The sequence below is a fragment of the Falco rusticolus genome, chromosome 7, assembly GCF_015220075.1.
Source record: "Falco rusticolus isolate bFalRus1 chromosome 7, bFalRus1.pri, whole genome shotgun sequence".
Classification (NCBI taxonomy): domain Eukaryota; kingdom Metazoa; phylum Chordata; class Aves; order Falconiformes; family Falconidae; genus Falco; species Falco rusticolus.
Window position 1 is genome coordinate 44,060,276 of NC_051193.1, and position 19,840 is coordinate 44,080,115.

Sequence of the window (19,840 nt, forward strand, 5' to 3'; positions counted from 1 at the left end):
GATATCTCCTAAATAATATGACTAATAATGAAAGCTTAAAAAGGGAGAAAGAAAACAGAGCAACATGAAAGCATATGTAAGTTCACTGGCACTGGTAGTACTTCAGGAGATTATTTGCAGGCAGCGCATCTGATTCTGGAAAGTTAACATATACCTTGGCTAAAAAAAAAATACAATTTCTTAGATGTCTCATTTTTGTACCAGTGCAAAGAACAGACTATGGAGTCTTCTATTTATTTTATCATCTTATATGTTCTAAATTCAAGGTAGACCATGACTGTTAAGATACATATATACACACAAGATGTTACTTGGGTACTAAAACAAAATAGCATCTTTATTTAAAAACACTGTATGTTTTAAAGATTCTTGTATGCTATGCCTTTGCCTTGCATAGTAAATGTATATAAGATGCTTTCTCAGCAGCTGAATAATTTATTTTGAGATAGTCTTTCAGAGGTGCACATTAAAGTTGTGTGGATTGATGTCAGAAACTGAGGTTAAATAACAGGCTTGAGGTTAAATAACAGGCACACTGTTAAAACTACTGCACGCCTTTGTCAGTTTGCTGAATACTGATTAAATATAGATGGAAACAATATAATGAACTTAAATGAATGGTTTTAAGCTTGTATCATGTACCAACACATTAAGTTATGGCGTATTTTTCTCGTACTGCTTAGACTAGTCATGAATTTGAAAGGTAACTGTCCATTTATTTCAGCCAATGAGAGGCTTATAGGCAACTATTTTAAATTCTTGTAGTAATATACCCATTTTCTAACTGTTCTGTGGGTGATTTGTTAGATAGGAAGATTAAATTTCACAGTAATGGCTCTCTATTGTAGACTTACTGACACCAACCTTAAATGTTTGCATTCCATTTCCTTGCTATGCAGTATATATTGGGAGAGACAGCGTCTTAGGATAAGTGCTGAACATACATGTTGCTTTACATGGTAGCATCTATGCCCTAAATTGTGTCTAGGAGTAAAAAGGAGGCACTGGGGTTCTTACTGAACTGTTATAATGTCTCTGTTCTCTGTGTTGCTCAGCTGTAGTCACTTCTGAAGTTTCCATAGGATTTTTCAAGCTTGATACTAATTATAGCAAACTGCAGTCATGTGTGTTAGGAATGGCATAGCCAGAGTTAGCGTGATGGATTTTATATAAACAATTGCATTTAGATAAATTACACGTGGTTTTTGTCTAGTGGAGGCAAGATAGGTACAGCAGCAATAGAAACACTGAGACTACCTCACTATTGGAAGCTTCTTGGATATAAGGAGTGTCAAAATATTCATGCAATAGAGACCATCTTTGTCAAGTTCTTGTACTTCTCCAGCTTTGAACTATCATTTCTGATAAATCTGGGCATTTATTTCTTTGTTCTCATTCAACTCCTTTTTTTATTTTTTTTTAATTTGAGGGAACACAGATGTGATATCAACTGGTTATATTGGAAAAATAGGAAATATTCTGCATTCTGAGAAGACTGCTGATCAATTTGAGGCGTTATTTCCAGAATTTTTCCATTCATTAGGAAGTGTAATGAAAAATTTGTAACAGAATAAGGCAGTCTGTATGTCAAACTTCGTAACTTTTAAGGTGGAAGACTTATCTACACCCTGTATTTTGATTCAGGAGCACAGTCGGTCTTTGTTGCTCACGCTATTCAGTTGGATCAAACAAAGTCAATGCAATTGTTTGCCTCTCATTTCTGGTAGAAGGCTATTGACTGTCAAGAATCACATTATGTTAATGACAGTTTCAGGCTGAATGATTAAGAGAAGCATGAAGAGTCCAAAGTTGAGTTGCATTAACAGTCTTGGCAGTTCCTAAAAGGAAAGATTTAGTGGAAGAATTATGACTGGCCAAGCTACCAGAGTAAAGAAACTGTCTTTTCCTCATTAAGTGTGAGCCTAACAATTAAGTGAAGACTAGCTAAGCTCAGCTTCTTCCATTAGGTACTTACAGTCTCCATTAATAAGGCACTTTTTTTGTAGCTTTCATCTAATAATTCTATTCCAGTGGCACATAGACTGAAATGAGAATGTCCTATTACATTTCAAGAGATTGAGCAAGCATAACATCTGTGAAATCTCCTTGACAACCAGTATGTCCTTTTCAAGATAAGAATATTCTGTGAAATGGAAAACAGATTAATCCTGGATCCACTTGATCTTATCTTCAGAACATTCAGCCAGCTTCCCACATCGCCAAATGTCTGATTCTTTTTTTAATACTGACTAATTAAATCATGGAATTCAGAATGAGTTAATTAAAGGAAAGGGAATAATTCTATTATCAAGGTTGCATTCCAAAAAGAGCTTTAAAATATTTAAATATGCCAGAACTTGGTCAGAAATCAGTATATGGTACAAAATGAGCCAAAATTCTTCTAGCCTTTTTTTTGCTTAATGGCACTGAAAAGTTAATGTAGTAAAACAGACAAACAGACACCACCCCCACCCCCCAAAAAAATACAGTTTGGGTAGTATTTTCAAAAATCTCTAGGCTCTTAAAGAAACAGAAAGAGGATTTTCAGGACATTAGAGATAATGGGAGTTAGCCTTTTAATCTGCTTATGATTTAAAAATTGCACTACAATTCTGTTGAGGCAGATACTACTCCTGAAAATATGGCTTGTCTTAAAAGCCTGTGTCCTGAGGATGGACATGACACGTCAAGAAATTTGAGTTCTGTCACCCTAGTATTTAAATTTTGGTTGTCATTTGACATTCTAATATGCTTTTTTTGTGAAAGCAGAGAGATTTCTTTTTTCTCAAGTTGGAAAGTGATATTCTTTCTACTTGATGCTGGAGAAGCAAACACAGTCCATATTTCATTATGATTAGTCTATTACGATATTTTCCTTAGTTATAATTTAAGAAAAAACAGCTTAGTAGGAGAGAATACTCATGAGTACTTGGGAATTCTCACAAGCCACAACACTGGATGCTAATTTGTTCTGTAAGTATACAGCTTCTTCTCCCAAAAGCCAATCTGTCCTTTGCAAATTGCTTTCACGTTTGGGTTTACTGTGCTTCATTACTGTGAAATTCAGACCCCCAGCCAAAGAAACTGTTGGAAGTTTACAAACTTGAAATTTCAGAACAGTATTCTAGAAGATATATGTATGGTATTGGCTCTTCTACCTTCTTCTGTGCAGGAGTTGGAGACAGATTTTCCCTTCCACCGTTTTTAATGCTCGTTTTTAATGTTTTTAATGCTGTTTTCTTTTGTCATAGCTGAATATTAAATATTTTCAATAAATATACATTTTTTTAAAAAAAATCTTGTAGGCTTATTAGCCAAAGTTGCCCTTTCAGTAGCTTTGCTTACTGAAATGTGTGAGCTACTACTGAAAATAAGACTAATGAGTTGTGTAAGTACGTGTATGCTATTTAGATAATGTATCATGTTTACATCAAATATAGTGGCTATGTGATACAGTATATTTATTTTAATAATGGATATATCCTCCTTATCTCTTCATTACCCTGAAGAAAACATGTATCAAGTGAATTAAAGAAAATATGTTGGGGTTTTTTTCCTGATATCTAATTTTAAAATGAGTTTATATTATGTATTTTTAAATGTTGTAAAGAAATCACTGGTTTTCTTATATTTTGCTTCTAAACTTAAGTTTTACATCAGTAGTCTTTGGCTTAAAATTTTAAAAAGTCCCAGATGTTTTTTATCTGGTTGCATAGAAGCTGCAACAAAGGCCCTGAACCAAGCCTAAGGGAGATCAGTGGAAATCTTCCTGCTGACATTTGTGAGAGTTGGACCAGATCCTAAGGCAAGAGGATATGAAACTAAACTCTTTCTAGGGATAAGAAGCAGCATCACTATGATCATCATCTTCAGGATGAAAGCAGTATTGCAACAATTCTCTTACCTTACTGTTTATCATTGAATTTGAATTCTGCTTGGTTTGAGTTTGTTTCTATTTCTGACTCTTTCATATTTAAAGCTTGTATTAATTGCATGTTTATGCTATTTTCAACAGCGTAACACATAGGAAGACAATCAATACTGGCATGGATGAGAGTTCCACTTTCCCTAATGGTATCTCTAATATTTATATGTTGTTAAAAAAAACTTTCTTCTCTCTTCAGGCAGGAATTTTCAGTATGAACGCATGCGAAGAGGGGTTTGCCACTGGTGGCAGGGATGGCTGTGTTCGCTTGTGGGACTTAAATTTTAAACCAATTACTGTGATAGATCTCAGGGAAACAGACCAGGGATATAAAGGTAAAAAAGAAGTTTGTCACTTTTCATATACAAATAAGATAGGAAATTTACCAGTCTTTTGAACAAGAAAGGACTTTTGAAAGGTTGTTTCATGTATGTTACTGTGAACTATTTGCTAGGAAGGAAATTTGATCGTGCCTACTCATATGAAGGTTCCATAGTACTTCAAAGTTACTGTAAAACATAATATGAAGTTGTAATTTTTTTTCTTTTAAACCAATAAAATGCACATCTTTCTATAGCACAGCGGCTTTTACCTAGAAACAGTAATGCTTTAAGAGAAGTTAGAAGCAACAGTGAGATCCACAATGTAAAACAGTGGAGTACAAAAATTGCATTTGCTAGTTACACAAATTTTCATAACTATTTGGAAGTTACCTACAGTTTCTTAGGGCTTAGAACACTGCTTACACGTTCTACCTATGATTTCAATTACAGTTTATGGCATGCTAAAATTTTACATTTAGCAGTCTATAGCATGTTTTGTCAGTGTTCTAGATATTGTTGCTGTAGTGATTCAGGAAAAGAATTCAGATGTATGCTAAAGTAGTAATGTCAGTTACGATATTGGTTTTGCTGGCATTTGGTTTTCTTTGCCCCCAGTCACTTTGTTATCTTTTAGTATCTTGCCATGAATTTGGCAATGTGCTAGAATGTCTGATGGCAATCAGATATTCAGGATCAATAAACAACTGATTACAAGTTAAATCTTCGTATCCTGTAATTGACTTCACATTCCCACCAAGATTATGAAATATTGCAATGAGATGGAGCTCATTCCATTTTAAATGCCCTGTAGTACACCATCTCTGTTTTAAATTGAATTTTACTCAGCTGCTGTTTTTGAGCTCTGTTGCATGTAGTTGAAAGCTTTGTTTCATTCCCCGTTAATTCTTTCCAACTTGTTCTCCACTCCCGCTTGCCTCTCTTTTGATGGAACTTTCTTGCCATGAACTCTTTTGGTTCCTCTTTTGTCACTTACATGAACTCCTTCCTTGCTTTTTGACTTGTCAGATGCCCTTGACAGAACTAATAGCTTCTTAAAAATGCTGAATTTAATAAATTCAGTTTTCTGAATTTCTTCCCTTCAGTCTTTTTTCGTATTGTATCCTTTTGAGGATTGCCTTTATGACCTGTCCTTCTACTCATTTTCTTAATTGCTTATTCTGCTGCTGCTATACCTTACCTCTTGGTAATCTGTGAACATGAACTCAAGTTCTACATCCTTGTGAATGGTTCGTAGAGCAGTTAGCTCTAGATACTTCTGCAAGTAGTCAAACTGCTTTTCAAAATATCTACCAACACCAATAAGAAGCTCCAAATTACTAAAACAAGTGTCTTAATCATCCTTCATCAAAGATTCTGATTGTTTCCTTCTTTACTTTTTAATCACTGTAGACAATACAGCCATATAATGTCTTGATTATAGGGCTGAATGGTAAGGTGGTTAGATTCACCCGTGCAGCACAGTAGGAACAAATCTGTAAAGCAAAGCAGCTGGTGTGGAGGTAGAGTAACACAATAGACACATTTTGAAGTGTGTTTGAGGGGCATTAGGTCTAGTCTGGTTCAGTGGACTGAACATTGTATTGCAGTTGGGAGTGCACTGAACGCAATCCTGGATCACATCTTACAGTTCTGTTCATATGGAGGGAGTCTTATTTGTGTGTTTGAAGGCTATCTTGTGATGTAAAATATGGTAGGTAGGCATGATCAAGAGCTTTGCTTTGAAAGCTACCTTTGTCAGTGCAAATGCATAAAACTGGACTGCTAATAACCCATTCATTGTTTCCGAGTCTTGCAAAGTTTTTCCAATGTAGATTTAATAACTTAAGGCTCTTCTTTTCCCTCTACATAGTTAAACCTCCTTTTTTTCAGTACATCAACTCACACCATTGCATTATTCCTTTCTCTCATCCAGTAGATACAATTTTTCTCACATATTAATTCAGAGTAGTTTTTCAAAGATTATTTTTGAGCTACTGTCAACAAAATTCAGTGTTTAGGCAAAGGGGATTACATTAGGCATTGCTACTATCTGATTATCTACACTTTAAATTGGCAAAATTGAGTTGCACCATCAGAATGTGATAAATATAGTCTGTTTTAAAAGGTGCACACTGCTAAGATTGGGCATCTAAGACTAGACTGGGTTCACAGTATACAACTGTCCTAACTTCCATTTTATTATTCCCAACCTTATCTACAAAAAAGTGCAGCTTTTGAGTGCTCATTTCCACTGTAAGCCTGGAAACTAATTCAGTGTCTAGAAATACATGTTAAATTCCATCATAAACCCTTCTCATCTCTCTGTATGTTGTTTCTGTTTGATTTATTTTTATTTTCTATTTAGTGGGAAAATAATTCCAGATACTATTAAGATGTTACAAAGATTTGCTTTAGGGGGAGCATCTCAGAAACAAGCTGGCGAGAATTAGGCTTTTTGACAGTCCTACATATAATGCATGTTCCACCGATGCTGCTGTCAAATACTTTATGTTCATCTAGCTAGTACTAAGGTCCATGGTTTGATCAGAAATTGTAATTTATGTTGTCTGCTACCTTTGATTAAAGATATTAAATGTGTAATTTCAGATGCAAATGTCAGTATTATTTTTCTTTGTCAGAGATCTTGTAATACAAGAATTGGGTACATGTCCGTTATTAAAATAAGGCTCACATTCTATTTATTTTAGAACTTTTGTAATACTAAGCTTGAAATGTTAATGTTTCAAGGGCAGTCTCTGTTATATGGAATAGGTAAACAGAGTAAATGGAGGAGTAAGAGAAGGTATATGGATATTTCTTGATATTTTCTTTTATGTTTTGTCATGTGCTACGTTATCTTTATTTCACAAATTCTCAGGGTGTATTTCCTGGTAATAATCTCTTCTACAGGTCTGTCTGTAAGAAGTGTTTGCTGGAGAGGAGACCATATACTCGTTGGGACACAGGATAGTGAAATTTTTGAAATTGTGGTGCATGAGCGTAATAAGCCTTTCCTGATAATGCAGGGGCACTGTGAAGGGGAGCTGTGGGCTTTGGCTGTCCATCCTACAAAACCACTAGCAATGACTGGAAGTGACGATCGATCAGTCAGGTTAAATCTTGTTTGTTTGTTTAACTGCATACAGTTTTATACAAACAATTAATTTTGTAGATAACCTTATTGAAATGTGTACATGTAAAAGGTATTAAAATGCAGCATTGAAGTGCTGCTGAGCCAATGAAGTTATACATGAAATTAGTACTCTCTAGTAATAAAATATAGTGGAAATGCATATTTCACAAAGATGAAATGTACAACATTTGAACAAATTTCATTTAGCCTAACATTAAGCACTCATACACAGGTATCCTCTGTGTGTTTCCTTTTCAGGAGTTATGTTAGGTATTCACAGGTTACAATGAAAAAAACATTGTAAAAAAACTTACGATTTTTACTCTTGCCATACTCACTTTGTCACGTTGCAAATTAACTTTTAGCTGGGGCGTTTCGTCAAACTTAATGCATGCACAGTAAATAGAATCTATATTCTGAGAAGACCCAGTAAATTACTCCCTTTTACAGGGTCATCTTTCTTTTGTGTTTAAAACACCTTTTCTCTTCTTTCTTAGAAATCAAATGTGTCGGCATTTTTGTTAAATACATTAAGCATAACATTGTTAAGCAAAGTAGTAGTTGAATTATGGGTATTAAAATAATGTTGTAGAATTCCAAATATATCTTGTAAATTATAGATGTTGTAATGTATCTTGTAGTAAGAACTTACATGTTATAATATTGTCTAGTTATATGTGAGGATAATAATTACTTGTTAATAGGAAAGGCTATGTTTACAGTGAGCAAAGTCTTTAATTGTTCTTTAGTGTTCTTCTTGGCTAAAATGATTAGCAAAATAGTGGAATGTTCAGAGTGATCTAACAGTATATATTGTTATGTCATTCTTTTTATATTCAGAAAATGAAACAAAATTATTCTGCCCCTGCATTTTGTCATTAAATTAGATATGTAAAAAATCACTATTTTACATATAAGAATATTCACTGCTGAATGCAAAATTCACACTTTTGTCTTAGATTTTCCTTATGGAAATTTATTTTAGAATAGGACACTACTATGTCCAGCATTCTGCAGAAATTGGAGGCTTCATGCTGTCTATGACACAGCTACAAACCACTCCTTACATTTGTAATTATATCTTTATTTTAGAATTTGGAGTTTAATAGACCATGCTCTGATTGCCCGGTGCAACATGGAGGAACCCATTCGCTGTGCTGCAGTTAGTACTGATGGAATCCATCTTGCTCTTGGAATGAAAGATGGCTCATTCACTGTGCTTCGAGTCAGGTATGTTACAAAATTAAAACCAGATGTGTTACTAACTCTTTCAAGTGTGTTATGTAATTGCTTTTATAAATTGTATGGATATTGGCACTGTAGTGACCAATACATGAGATCGCTTGCATTTCTGTTTTAAATTACTGATCTTGAGGGTGTTCAGATTTTTTTAAATGTGTGTGCTACATGTATTCATGTTGTTCCATAACAACACATTTGAAAAAGTGTATTTGTCTATTTGCGAAGAATGGCAGTCTTCTAGGAAGTGTTTTACTTTAGGTTTTAGCTTTACTGATTATTCTTAAATTATTAAGAAATATATCTCCATTACTTCCTAAATTGTTTCCATGTGTTGGAATGCTCCTGTCAGCACATCGTGCATACAAACACAGTGCTGCTTTGTGGCTGTGATCCCACAGTTTTAAAGTGAAAATGAGATCTGTCTCTCATGTTAGTGAAGTTTTTCTTCCCTGAGTGAACAAAGATCTAGTAATCTACCTGGTTAACTTTTTCTGTGGACCTAGCTTGAACAGTTCCTTTTTTCCCTCTCCCTCAGCCCAGTGCAACATCTCCATGTGTTAGTGTTCCCTTCTCCTTTTTTGGCCAGAAGCCCTGCCCAAGTCTAAAAATAGGAGTGGGAGTGTTGTGTTTGTACGTATGATACTGAAGTTCACTTCATCATTTCACAATTTTGTCCCTTTCTAAAACCTGGGAATTTGACAGTGTGAAAAGGCTCTGCTATACTTATGACATGCTTTCTTTCATACTACAGAGATATGACTGAGGTTGTTCATATCAAAGACAGGAAAGAAGCTATTCATGAACTCAAATATTCACCAGACGGGAACTTCCTAGCTGTTGGTTCCAATGACAGCTCTGTGGATATATATGGTGTTGTTCAGCGGTACAAGAAAGTTGGAGAATGTATTGGATCTTTAAGTTTCATCACCCATATGGATTGGTCTTCGGACAGTAAATACTTACAGACCAATGATGGCAATGGGAAGAGACTTTTTTATAGAATGCCAGGTAAGATTCTGAGTTGCTTTTGTGATACTTGTTAGCCATTACTGAAAGAATATATAGTAGTTTTGTAAAAACAGCCAAGTACAGATCCTCGGTCGAAGCACTGGGTTATAGATATATTTTTTTTCTAAGTTCATGTAAATATTTGTTTTATTAGAATAAGTACAGCATTTTCTAGCAAAGGTGCTTAAATAAATCTTATCCTTATGTGTTTACTCTTCTTCATAACTCATCTTTTCATGGTAGAGATGCTGGCTTATAATGTATTTCTCAAAACTAAATCTTTACTCCTACTTTTTTAGAAAAAGTATTGCATTCAAATTCGATTTTGCAATAGCTTAATAGCTTTGTACTTACTAAGCTTGGTTATTAAATGGATTATCATTTGCTTGCACTGTATGTCTTTTAAAATGTGTGAAAAAATTAGTATGTTTCATCTCGTAAGAGTCATCTGGTTTTCTACAGCTATGTTTGTAGCAGAACTGAGGAATTTAACTTAAAAGAGGTTTTACAGTGAGAAATTTGTAATAGATAGAAACAGTTGGAATGCAAATGAATTTGGAAGTATAATGGGATTAGGTAACTGCAGAGAAAATAAAGAGTAGCGGATGTAAGGATGCCAGAATGTTAGGAGTTGCTGGAAACAAAAAAATATTGAAGCTGTGATACACATGATTCAATCATGCAACCTTCAGAATGAATAAAAATATCAAAATGAAATTTAGCTGGGCAGTCTACTGATAACACAGGTTCAAATGTGTCTTTTATGGCAGAGGACTGTTCAAGAAAATTAGTATATTATGTAAAGTTAAAATACACTTTTCAGTTTCAAAGTTTGTGACAACCCCAGTATTGTAAATATTTTCAAGACAACAGTCTTCAAAACTTGACTGAACTGTCCCATACTCTTGAAACAGTTTTCATCAAGATAATTCCCTCTGCAGAGGACGCATGCACAGAGTAGGTATAACTTCAAGCTTCGAGTTTAGTAGTCCTGATACAATATGTCAAGGGCAGTGTTTGTTACAAGGTTTGACTTGTTTGTTCCGTGTGTGTACACTCTTTACATAATATCATTATATATTATCACCACTTAGTATATTCTCCCTTCTTTTGTTGCACAATATTTATGCTTTGCACTGTACATTATTCACAGTTCCATGGAGGTTTTTATAACTGTCTTTGCTGAAGCATCTAATTCATTCAATGCACAAGTTCGATTTTGTGCACTGAGGCAGAAGATAGGTAAGAAAAAATATTAAGTGAGAATTTAATTAGACTGTAACAAATGCACACACATTGGAGGAGCAATTTGAAGTTATATAGGCAGCTTTCAGCCTGGTGTTTCTCGATACATTAGAATGTGAGATTGTGAAGGCTTGTCTGTGAAAAGAGTTTAGCAAAGTCAGTGAAGTTAGAGGAATCTCCTAAATATTTCAAGGTAGTGATTGGAATTATATAACACTTGAAATTCCACTATAAATGAGTAAGGAACTTACAGTTGGCTAATACAAGATCTGTAGGATTTAGTCATGGATATAACCAGTATTAGTAGTCATCGTTTACATGGATTAATGATTGAAAGAGATTACAAGGTAAACCTTGTCAAAGGGTGCAGTTATTTCATCCAAGCTGAAGGATCTTCAAACAGGGCACTTGAGTTCCTTGCCAGTTTTTGGAGGGGTATATAGTAGTGTATACTTTTCCTCAAGTGTGGGGTTTTTTATGTTTTGCTTTTCTTAAGTTTTCCTTTCTGATTTATTTGCCTTTTTATCTTTTCTCTATGGTGTTTTTTTCTTTATTCCAGTCCACTTGAGTTCTCCCTTGCCCTATTCCTCTGTTGAATACTTACCTTCTTATAGTACCTGAGGCTGCTCACTCCTACATACTATTCCATCCCCTCCCACTAGCCAGAATGCAATTAGCAATAAGACAACTAAAAAAAAACCAGCCCAGTTGCCTTCAAATTTGTTGCTGCTGAAGACTGATGTGAATTGTTGGCACTGTCCTGCGCAGGTTCTGCAGTTGCACACTTAGTCTGACTCACAACTTTTACATTTGCTTGCATTGTTCTTGTGTTGCTCCTGCACTCTGCTTCTGGCCATTCCTATATATGTATTAAAATACATATATTAAATGGGCAAAGCTTTGGTCTGACTCAGTTAAGCTCTTAGATGAAACTTTGTGGGATTGGAACAATCTTGCTACAGTTAAAGCTGCTGATGTGAAAGATAATGTAGCAAGGTTCTAAGCATTAAATTGGTATTTTCAGTAACACACATTCTGGCCATATCTAAATGAGTTCTTCAGCTTTTGCTCTAGGTTGATCCAGGTTTCTAGAACAGTTCAGCAACAGAATTTTCCCAAACTTTATCTTAAAATGGCTACATGTATTTTTTCATAAACATTTAAAAATAACAAATCCTCAAGCAAATATCAAGAAATAATAAAAACTGTAAAGATCCAAACCCATGAACTTCTGCTAAATAGTCTTGAGAAGCCTTACTTCTGATCATCCTGTTGGTCATAATAGAGAATATTAGATCAGGACAGTTTTAGAAGTCAGGTTTTAATTCTGTCTCACTTGGATTTGATTTCTGGAGAACTTAAAACGATTCTACATTCTTTAAGATTGCGTAAGTGAATGCTGAAAAATAGTTCTTTATTTTTGTTCTTAGGTGGAAAAGAAGTAACAAACAAGGAGGAATTAAAAGGCATTCAGTGGGCATCATGGACCTGTGTTTCTGGCCTTGAAGTTAATGGAATCTGGCCCAAATATTCAGATATAAATGATATAAATTCTGTGGATGCAAATTTTATTGGGCAAGTTATGGTTACAGCTGATGATTATGGAATAGTAAAGCTCTTTCGATACCCATGTCTAAGAAAAGGTAGTATCTTCAAGTTCAGTTATAAACGTATATTTTTGAATTTTGGTTATTCAAGAAAAAGGTTTTAGAAATCTTGTTTTTTGAAAATTATAAATGGCAAATACTTATTTTTAAAAGTTTAGTTTGAGCTCAGAGGTGTAAAACAATAACAGGCCGGTATATTAACAGCTGTAATAGTTACTGTATTTTATTTGCATTTTGAATAGGATAGCCAGAAGTTCTGCCTGTATTTTATTTCGTAAAGTAGATATCTCTCTCTCTCTCTCTCTCTCCCCCTCCCTCCCTCCTTCCCATTTAAAAAATAGACTTTCATGAGGTGATGCAATATTTAATCTTTTATGAGAAACATATATTTTAAGTATTTCAGCTTGGTCTTCAGGCAGTTTTCATCCTCTGTGATGGAGATTTGGGCTAGGAACTAAAAAAAAATTACTAAGTGATTAGAGGCAATAAAGAAGTGAAGAGCAAAATGGTCCTGTAATCAGAGTATGCCACTGTATGTTATTTGAAGTTTAAAGACTTTTCCATCTCATTTTTCCTCAAAATTTTACTAGCAATAAGGACAAATCTCATGACAATTTTAAAACTGAAACCTCTAAAGCAAGGTATATAATTTTCAAGTTTACTGTTCAGGACTGAGTGAACAGGGGAGAGATGTGTATCTTTTCAGACGAGAAAGGCTTTATTTTTTCAGATCTGTTTGAAGACATCATTTAAGTTGAATGTTACAAATTACCAGTACCAGAGATAATCTGTCTCCAAGCTGGTAACATGATGATGGTCTCAGAAAACCTGTGAAATGTTCCCTAGCTTTTAAGAAGAGCCCTTTTAACCTAAGAAGTTTGTCTGGGACTAGATCAAGTCTCTTCAAGTTTTGAAAGGGGATACAAAAAGCTGCACTGTTGCATCATTGCACTTTGCAGCATCATGTGTTTAATGCTGGCTATGACTGCATGATCTTTGTGATAACAGGTCTTAGGATATGTCTTCAAGCAACATGTGCTTACAGAAATGGTTCTTTTTTTTTTTTTTTTTAAATGACTGATATTCCTCCACGGTTTTTCCAACTCTTTGTAAAAGGTGATATTAAAAAAACATTTCATTTCAGTCTTTCCGGTTTTATTTTTAAAGTGATAAAGCTTTTCCTGGTACCTGAGGTAATCCAAAATACGTTCTTCAAAACAGTCTTCTGTCCATTTGAAGGAGACTGTTCGTTCCCTTTTTATTGCACGAGAATTATAAAACCAAAGAAAAGGCGCAAGAATCTGTATAATGGTGTGCTACTAGGAACATCTTTTTAGTAACTGATCCAAAGATTGTGTTGTAATTATGTAGCTGTCAGTGAAAACTTTAACTTGATGTAGTTATACCACTACTGCCACTCCTACTACTGCTGAAGGTGTGAGGATATGAATGGCTATAAGTGCTTACCACTCAAATTGCACAGTGGGAATCAGTTCTACAGCATATTTAACATTTAAACAACTGCATCTTTTCAATATAGAAATAATAATTGGCAAAATCTTTGTAACAAATAGAATAAAACTAATACAATACATTTTTTTTTTTAAATCTTCCCTTAGCACACCTCGTACAGCACTGTCATATGTCTTTCTGTGTTTGACTTAAAGGTATTACATCCTGGAATCCAAATTTTTAAATTTATCTTAGATTAAAATTTAGGAATAGTACAAAAAGTTGCTGCTGTTAATTAAAATATCACTAGTAGTATGTTGAAAGAGACTTTTATTCTTGTTCTAGGAGCAAAATTTAAAAAATATCTTGGTCATTCTGCTCACGTAACAAATGTCAGATGGTCGCACGATCACCAGTGGGTTGTGTCCATTGGGGGAGCTGATCATTCTGTCTTTCAGTGGAAATTTGTCCCTGACCGGAAGTTGAAGGATGTTCTTCATATAGCACCCCAAGGTAAGTAACTTCATTAAAAAAAGAAAAATTTAAAAAAAATAAATAATAAAAAAAAGGTGTGGGACAGGGAAGGCTAAAAGAGAAGTAAAATTCTTTGGTGCAAGTATAGAAATAAATATTCAGAATTGTCAGGGTGCACAAAATTGTTCTTTAAACTTTGCCGCTGCCTGAAGTACCTGATAGCATTGCCTAACACTTGCCTGTACCCTGTATGCTCAGTCTAGCAAGACTGTGAAAAAAGTTTAACCACTGTGTTCCCTGGGCAAAGGGAAATTTAAAACGTTGTGTTATAGATTTATGAGTTCTGTGCATACTAAATTGGCAACAACTGGATGCCCATATATCACTGGGGGAAAAAAAAAAGTAGATATTCATTTGATTAAAATTTTAATATTTAGATGAAAATTTGAAAAAAGTTAATTACAATGCTTATTTTTTAAAGCAGACTATGGGTGTTTAATATTTGTAAAAATATGTAGATCATGTTTCCAGCAGTGACTTAATACAACAGTTATGACTGGTTTTCAAAAGCAAACAATTAAACTGAATGCCTCACTTGGAAATTCCTAAAGGAATGTGGAGAGTCCTTTTGGGAGATAAGTATGAAACAGACTGTTTCACCTCTAATTGCTAAGATGAGATGAAGATGTATCAGTGTGGACCCAGCTAATAGGTAAATGAATGCTGGTTCAATGGTGGCCTTGTCAGTGCCAAATGAGAAAGAAGCAATAGTTCTCTTCATCTCCTTGGTGAAGCCTCCAAAAAGCCTTTAACTGGTTTGATCGTTCATGCTATCAATTAATTTTCAACTAATTATTTCTCATAACCCAAATTTCTCACTAGCTACTGCTTCCCAAGGTAAAGTTTCTGTATCTTGTGTGGTTAAGATTCCTTGTTCCTGGATATATAACCTTAATTCTGGCTGTCTGGCAGTATGTGCGACACACTATTGATGTTAATGGCTTTCCTAACTCTGCAGTCTGCTACCATTATCAGTAGCGGTATTGTTTTTCTCTAGATCACTGATAAAAATGTTAAGTAGTATAGCTCCAACAATTGCTCTTTATTGCATATTTCTAGAAACATTTCTTACTGAGTGGTCATTCTCTCTTTGCAATTACATTTTGAGATATTTTAAAATCTGTTTGTGTTCTGGACTGATTTTGTGTCATGTTTCTTAATCAAAAAGTGTGCAATAATCAATCAAAGGTTGCAGAATGATCCAAATATATTACCATTTATCAGCCAGGACATGCTTTTCAATTTCTTTTGGAATGAAACTGCTACATTATCTGGCTTTTCCCAGAAACATTAAAAGACTACTCTTTTTCACCACATTTCCCCCCAAATTTTAGCATTTCCCATATATGATTTTTTTGTTTTGTTCTGTTCCTAATCTACCTGAAGAGTTGCTACATGCATCAGTGTCTCACTTAATCATAATTTTCTCTTTGGAGCCCTTTATTTCTCTTGTTAGTTTTTGGCAGGTGTTAGTTTCTGCTTTATACTCATTACTTCATTCTCTTCTGTTTTCCTTTCCTCTTAAATCTGATGGTGATAAAATAATTTTAATGAATGAAAAGTAACTTTCTCTCAGAAAAAAAATAATTTATCATACTGACAAGTTGGCTTGTTTCTACTGTATCAGCAGAGTTGACACTGTCACCCTGTCAATTATTAGCAGTTTATGTTGTAGTTAACACAAGCATTGATTATCAAATAAAACATTAAGCAGTTACTGTAAACACTTTCTGTTTTTTACTTAGGTTGCTTCATATTCTGTTTCTATTTTCTTGCTGGCAGAGACTCTGGTTGATTCTAATAGTGATGAATCAGATTCAGATCAGTCTGATGTTCCAGAGCTGGACTCTGAAATTGAACAGGAGACACAGATCACCTATCGTCGACAGGTAAAGATTTTAGTTTTAAAGGCAGTTGGAATGCTTCCCGGTGTTTAAGTTGGTCTTTTGTGAAGACTTCTTAAAATCTGAAAACTGGAAAGACTGAAATCTGAACCAGGAACAGGCCAACACCTTTAGAATTGTTATTATCTGATGCGTTCAAAACAGTAAGATACAACAGAGGCAGGAGAAGTGATTACATGTATTCTGCCTCATTGTAGTAGAGGTTTGGTTGTAATTTAAAAGCAAGTTACACTATACAATAGCCACCTACAGTTAATGGGAGATTTTTTTCAATGATGTCAGTAAAACATTTTTGTGGGTGGTTACTGTAGTTGAATTTTCAGAAACATGCTTTTCTTCTGAATCTCTTAATTTATAAGTGTGCTCTTTCTTAAAGGTTTACAAAGAAGATCTACCTCAACTTAAAGAGCAATGCAAAGAAAAAAGAAAAAGTGCAGCTTCTAAGAGACGAGAGCGAGCTCCAGGGAACAGTATAAGATTACATTTTGTTCATGGGTATGAAAACTAGGTTTCTTTAAAATATACAAGCTACATTTTGTGTTTTGTAGATTGATGTTTATAATTCAATAATCTTATGAAAGACTTCTAGGTCACTTGCTTTGTAATTTACTGGTTTTATTTATTTCTGTAAAAATAAATTTACACTAAATTAATAGAAAGCTTTGATGCCAAGCTAGATGAATTATGAACATAAATTCTGAAGTGAATTTGTGCTGAAGCTTTAGCTAATACTTATTGTTCGAATAGAGGTTACTAAATATAGTATTTAGCTATCACCCATATTTTTCAGTTTCTGAAATGTAATAGTTCTTTCGTGTATTATTTTGGAAGCTATGGCAGAGACTTGGTGTAGTTGAAGATGACTGGGTTCTGTACTAAGTGGTGTTTCTATCCAGTGTTTTATTAAAAAAAAAAAGTATGAACTGTTTGTACCTAATCTGAAACAATTTACATGTTCCTCTGCTAGTTTAGGTATTAAATTTAATTCTTAATAGTACCTGTAAGTGTGTTAGAATTCAGTTTCACTTTATTTTTGGTGCTAATTTGACTAATAAAATTACTTTCAGATGCATCCTTGAAATCTTATGATTTCATTTTTAGGATTGGTAGTCTCACATAACTTTTCATAAGTGAAGACTTTTTCATCAGTACAAAGATGAGGTGTTTTAAAGCAAACTGGCAGTAGATGTTACTATATGTAAATAATAATCAGAAATATAAATTCCCTTGAGACAAAGCAAAACCAAAGCCTTTATTAAATTAAGGCATTGGAAATCAGGTAATACTGTGTTTTTTCTTTCTAAAGATACCTCTTTGCAGGAATACAACTTCTTTTCAGAGATATTTAAATGAGGAGATAAATTACTGTCTATAATGACACAAACATTTTTAGAAGGGCTCCACATGGAATGTTTAATAAATTAATTGACTAAGAATAGTTAATTGTTCAACTCAGCAATTTTGTCTGTAGAAGACATGGAGTCTGAGGAATAGCTTTGGAAATAATGACAACTGGGAAGTTTGGTACAGAGTTGGTTTTTTTATTTTATTTTTGGTGCTCCAGAATTCTTAGTTGAAGATTTTTGTATCTGTGTAGAAAATGCATTAAGGTGGGTAGCTGTATGTAGTCTTTAAAATTTAGCCTAAGAACCAAACCAAATGATCCTGAAGAAGATGTAGCACAAGCAAGGGCCCTGGATCTTTGGGATTATTGTTATTTCCTTCACAACAGAAGTGAAGCTTGACCAGAATATCCAGGAATGACCAGAAGTAGAATGTCCAGTTGAGTTCTGTCTGGTTACCCAGTGGGCATCAAGGAAACTAATGAAGAATCCATGCTGAACAACAGATTTTTCTCAGTGTCCAGGCTGTTAACTTTAAAGTGACCCACATCCAAGTGAGTAATAGGCATATTCGCTGATTCAGGAAGTCTGCTTTGCTTCATCTTTCTTTAGCTGCAATGGAAATGTCTTGGATGCTCCTTGAAAGTGTAAGAAGTAGTGCTTTTTTGAACTAGGGGAATAGGAAGCCCTTTTTCCTTTCTTTGTTTTTGAGCACATTAGTTTTGTGTTTTGAATTTGTCAACTGCCTTGAAAGGTGAACTTTTAAAAAAAATCTCTTCATAACCTGTAAGAAATCTTTTAAACCTCTGGTTACTTCCTATTTTGGAAGGGTATAAAAACCATAATGCCGAGTATGTAATCCAGCAATTTGGCAATGAAAAAGCAACTCCTCTTAAGAGGTTAATCTTTAAGTGCATCTTTCTAAAGAGATCCGATGCAGTCACGATCACAAACGTGTTATTAAAGTGGTGTACTAGTTTGGCCTCTTGACTATTCTTGTATTTTCTTTCTGCCATGTCTTTGGCAGTGGTGGTGGTTCAGAAATATAAAAAGGATACATCTTTTGAGATATTCAGAGGAACAGAGGAGCCCCTTTTTCAAACTCAATGCTTATCATACTTTCTTTTTGCTGGCAGGGAATAAGGATGCAAGTGTAATACTTATGTCCTGTATTCTGCCAATGCTATGCTACTAATCTCACAAGAATGGTTTGGTTTTTACTGTTCAAGACGTTTAAGCAAAATCTAGTTTTGGCATATTCATTGAACTGACAAACATTGTAAGATGAAATTTGCTTGTGTTTTCAAGATGGCATGGGATTTCTCATGCTCTTAAATGAGAATCCTGTGATACCTTGCCTGGATTCCTACCAGAGGGCTACAAATAGCATCTGAAGAGGGAGTAGGCTATGAGTGGGTCCTGTTGAGAAAACACTATTGCCATATGAAAATATTCTTAAAAAAAAACAACAACCAACAGCCTCTACCTTTGTGCTAAAGACTGACCTCAACCAAGTTTATTTTGACATTTGGTTCTGGAGATTTTTGGGGAAGGATTTTACTATGTTTGGAAATTTCCCATATATACTTCGAAGAGTAACATACAGTTTTTGAAACTCTTACAGCCTCAGCCAAACTATGGACATTGAGTCTTTTCCCAGAGAAGACACTACTTGTGAAGTTGCCCCGTAGTTGACTATAGATACATGACTTGCAACTGTGGGTGGGATCCAGCTTCACATTAAAGAATTTAGAGTTGTGTGCCTAGAAGTAGGTGGGTTGATGTGTGCGCCTAAACTTCCGTCAGTCAGTAGATACTCAGTCACTAGTCAGTGGAGCATAAGGAGTGATTTGGCTCAAGTAAAATTAAATGCTGACTGGTTGGTCAGCTGGGTAGCCCTGCAGGTTCAATTGACTGCATTGATTAGAACACTGTTGATTAAAGTATAGGTGTTAATGTATCTAACACACATGTCAACAGCTGCACTGACATGTCTTAATCTCAAACTGAATCCAGCCCCTGCTCTTCATGACCTCGGTAGTGGCAAATATTTTTTTCTACATAGTTTTGAGGTAGCTATCTTTTCTTCTGAAAGTTACTGTCATATTAACTTGAATCAGTCCT

General features: G+C 34.6%; 1 protein-coding gene across 6 annotated transcripts in view; it reads left to right on the forward strand.

Annotated features, from left to right (window-relative positions):
• The window catches only part of EML5 (EMAP like 5), a 116,115-nt gene that overhangs the window by 31,951 nt on the left and 64,324 nt on the right, over nucleotides 1-19,840 (forward strand). For all 6 annotated transcript variants that reach the window (XR_005105216.1, XR_005105215.1, XM_037393769.1 and 3 more), the window contains exons 6-13: nucleotides 4,125-4,260; nucleotides 7,159-7,360; nucleotides 8,474-8,611; nucleotides 9,375-9,631; nucleotides 12,307-12,519; nucleotides 14,281-14,448; nucleotides 16,252-16,358; nucleotides 16,750-16,868. Coding sequence is in view for 4 of the 6 variants with exons in the window: in XM_037393769.1 (XP_037249666.1) it covers nucleotides 4,125-4,260; nucleotides 7,159-7,360; nucleotides 8,474-8,611; nucleotides 9,375-9,631; nucleotides 12,307-12,519; nucleotides 14,281-14,448; nucleotides 16,252-16,358; nucleotides 16,750-16,868 (1,340 nt within the window). In the remaining 2 variants the exon portion in view is untranslated. The remainder of the gene's footprint in view (nucleotides 1-4,124; nucleotides 4,261-7,158; nucleotides 7,361-8,473; nucleotides 8,612-9,374; nucleotides 9,632-12,306; nucleotides 12,520-14,280; nucleotides 14,449-16,251; nucleotides 16,359-16,749; nucleotides 16,869-19,840) is intronic.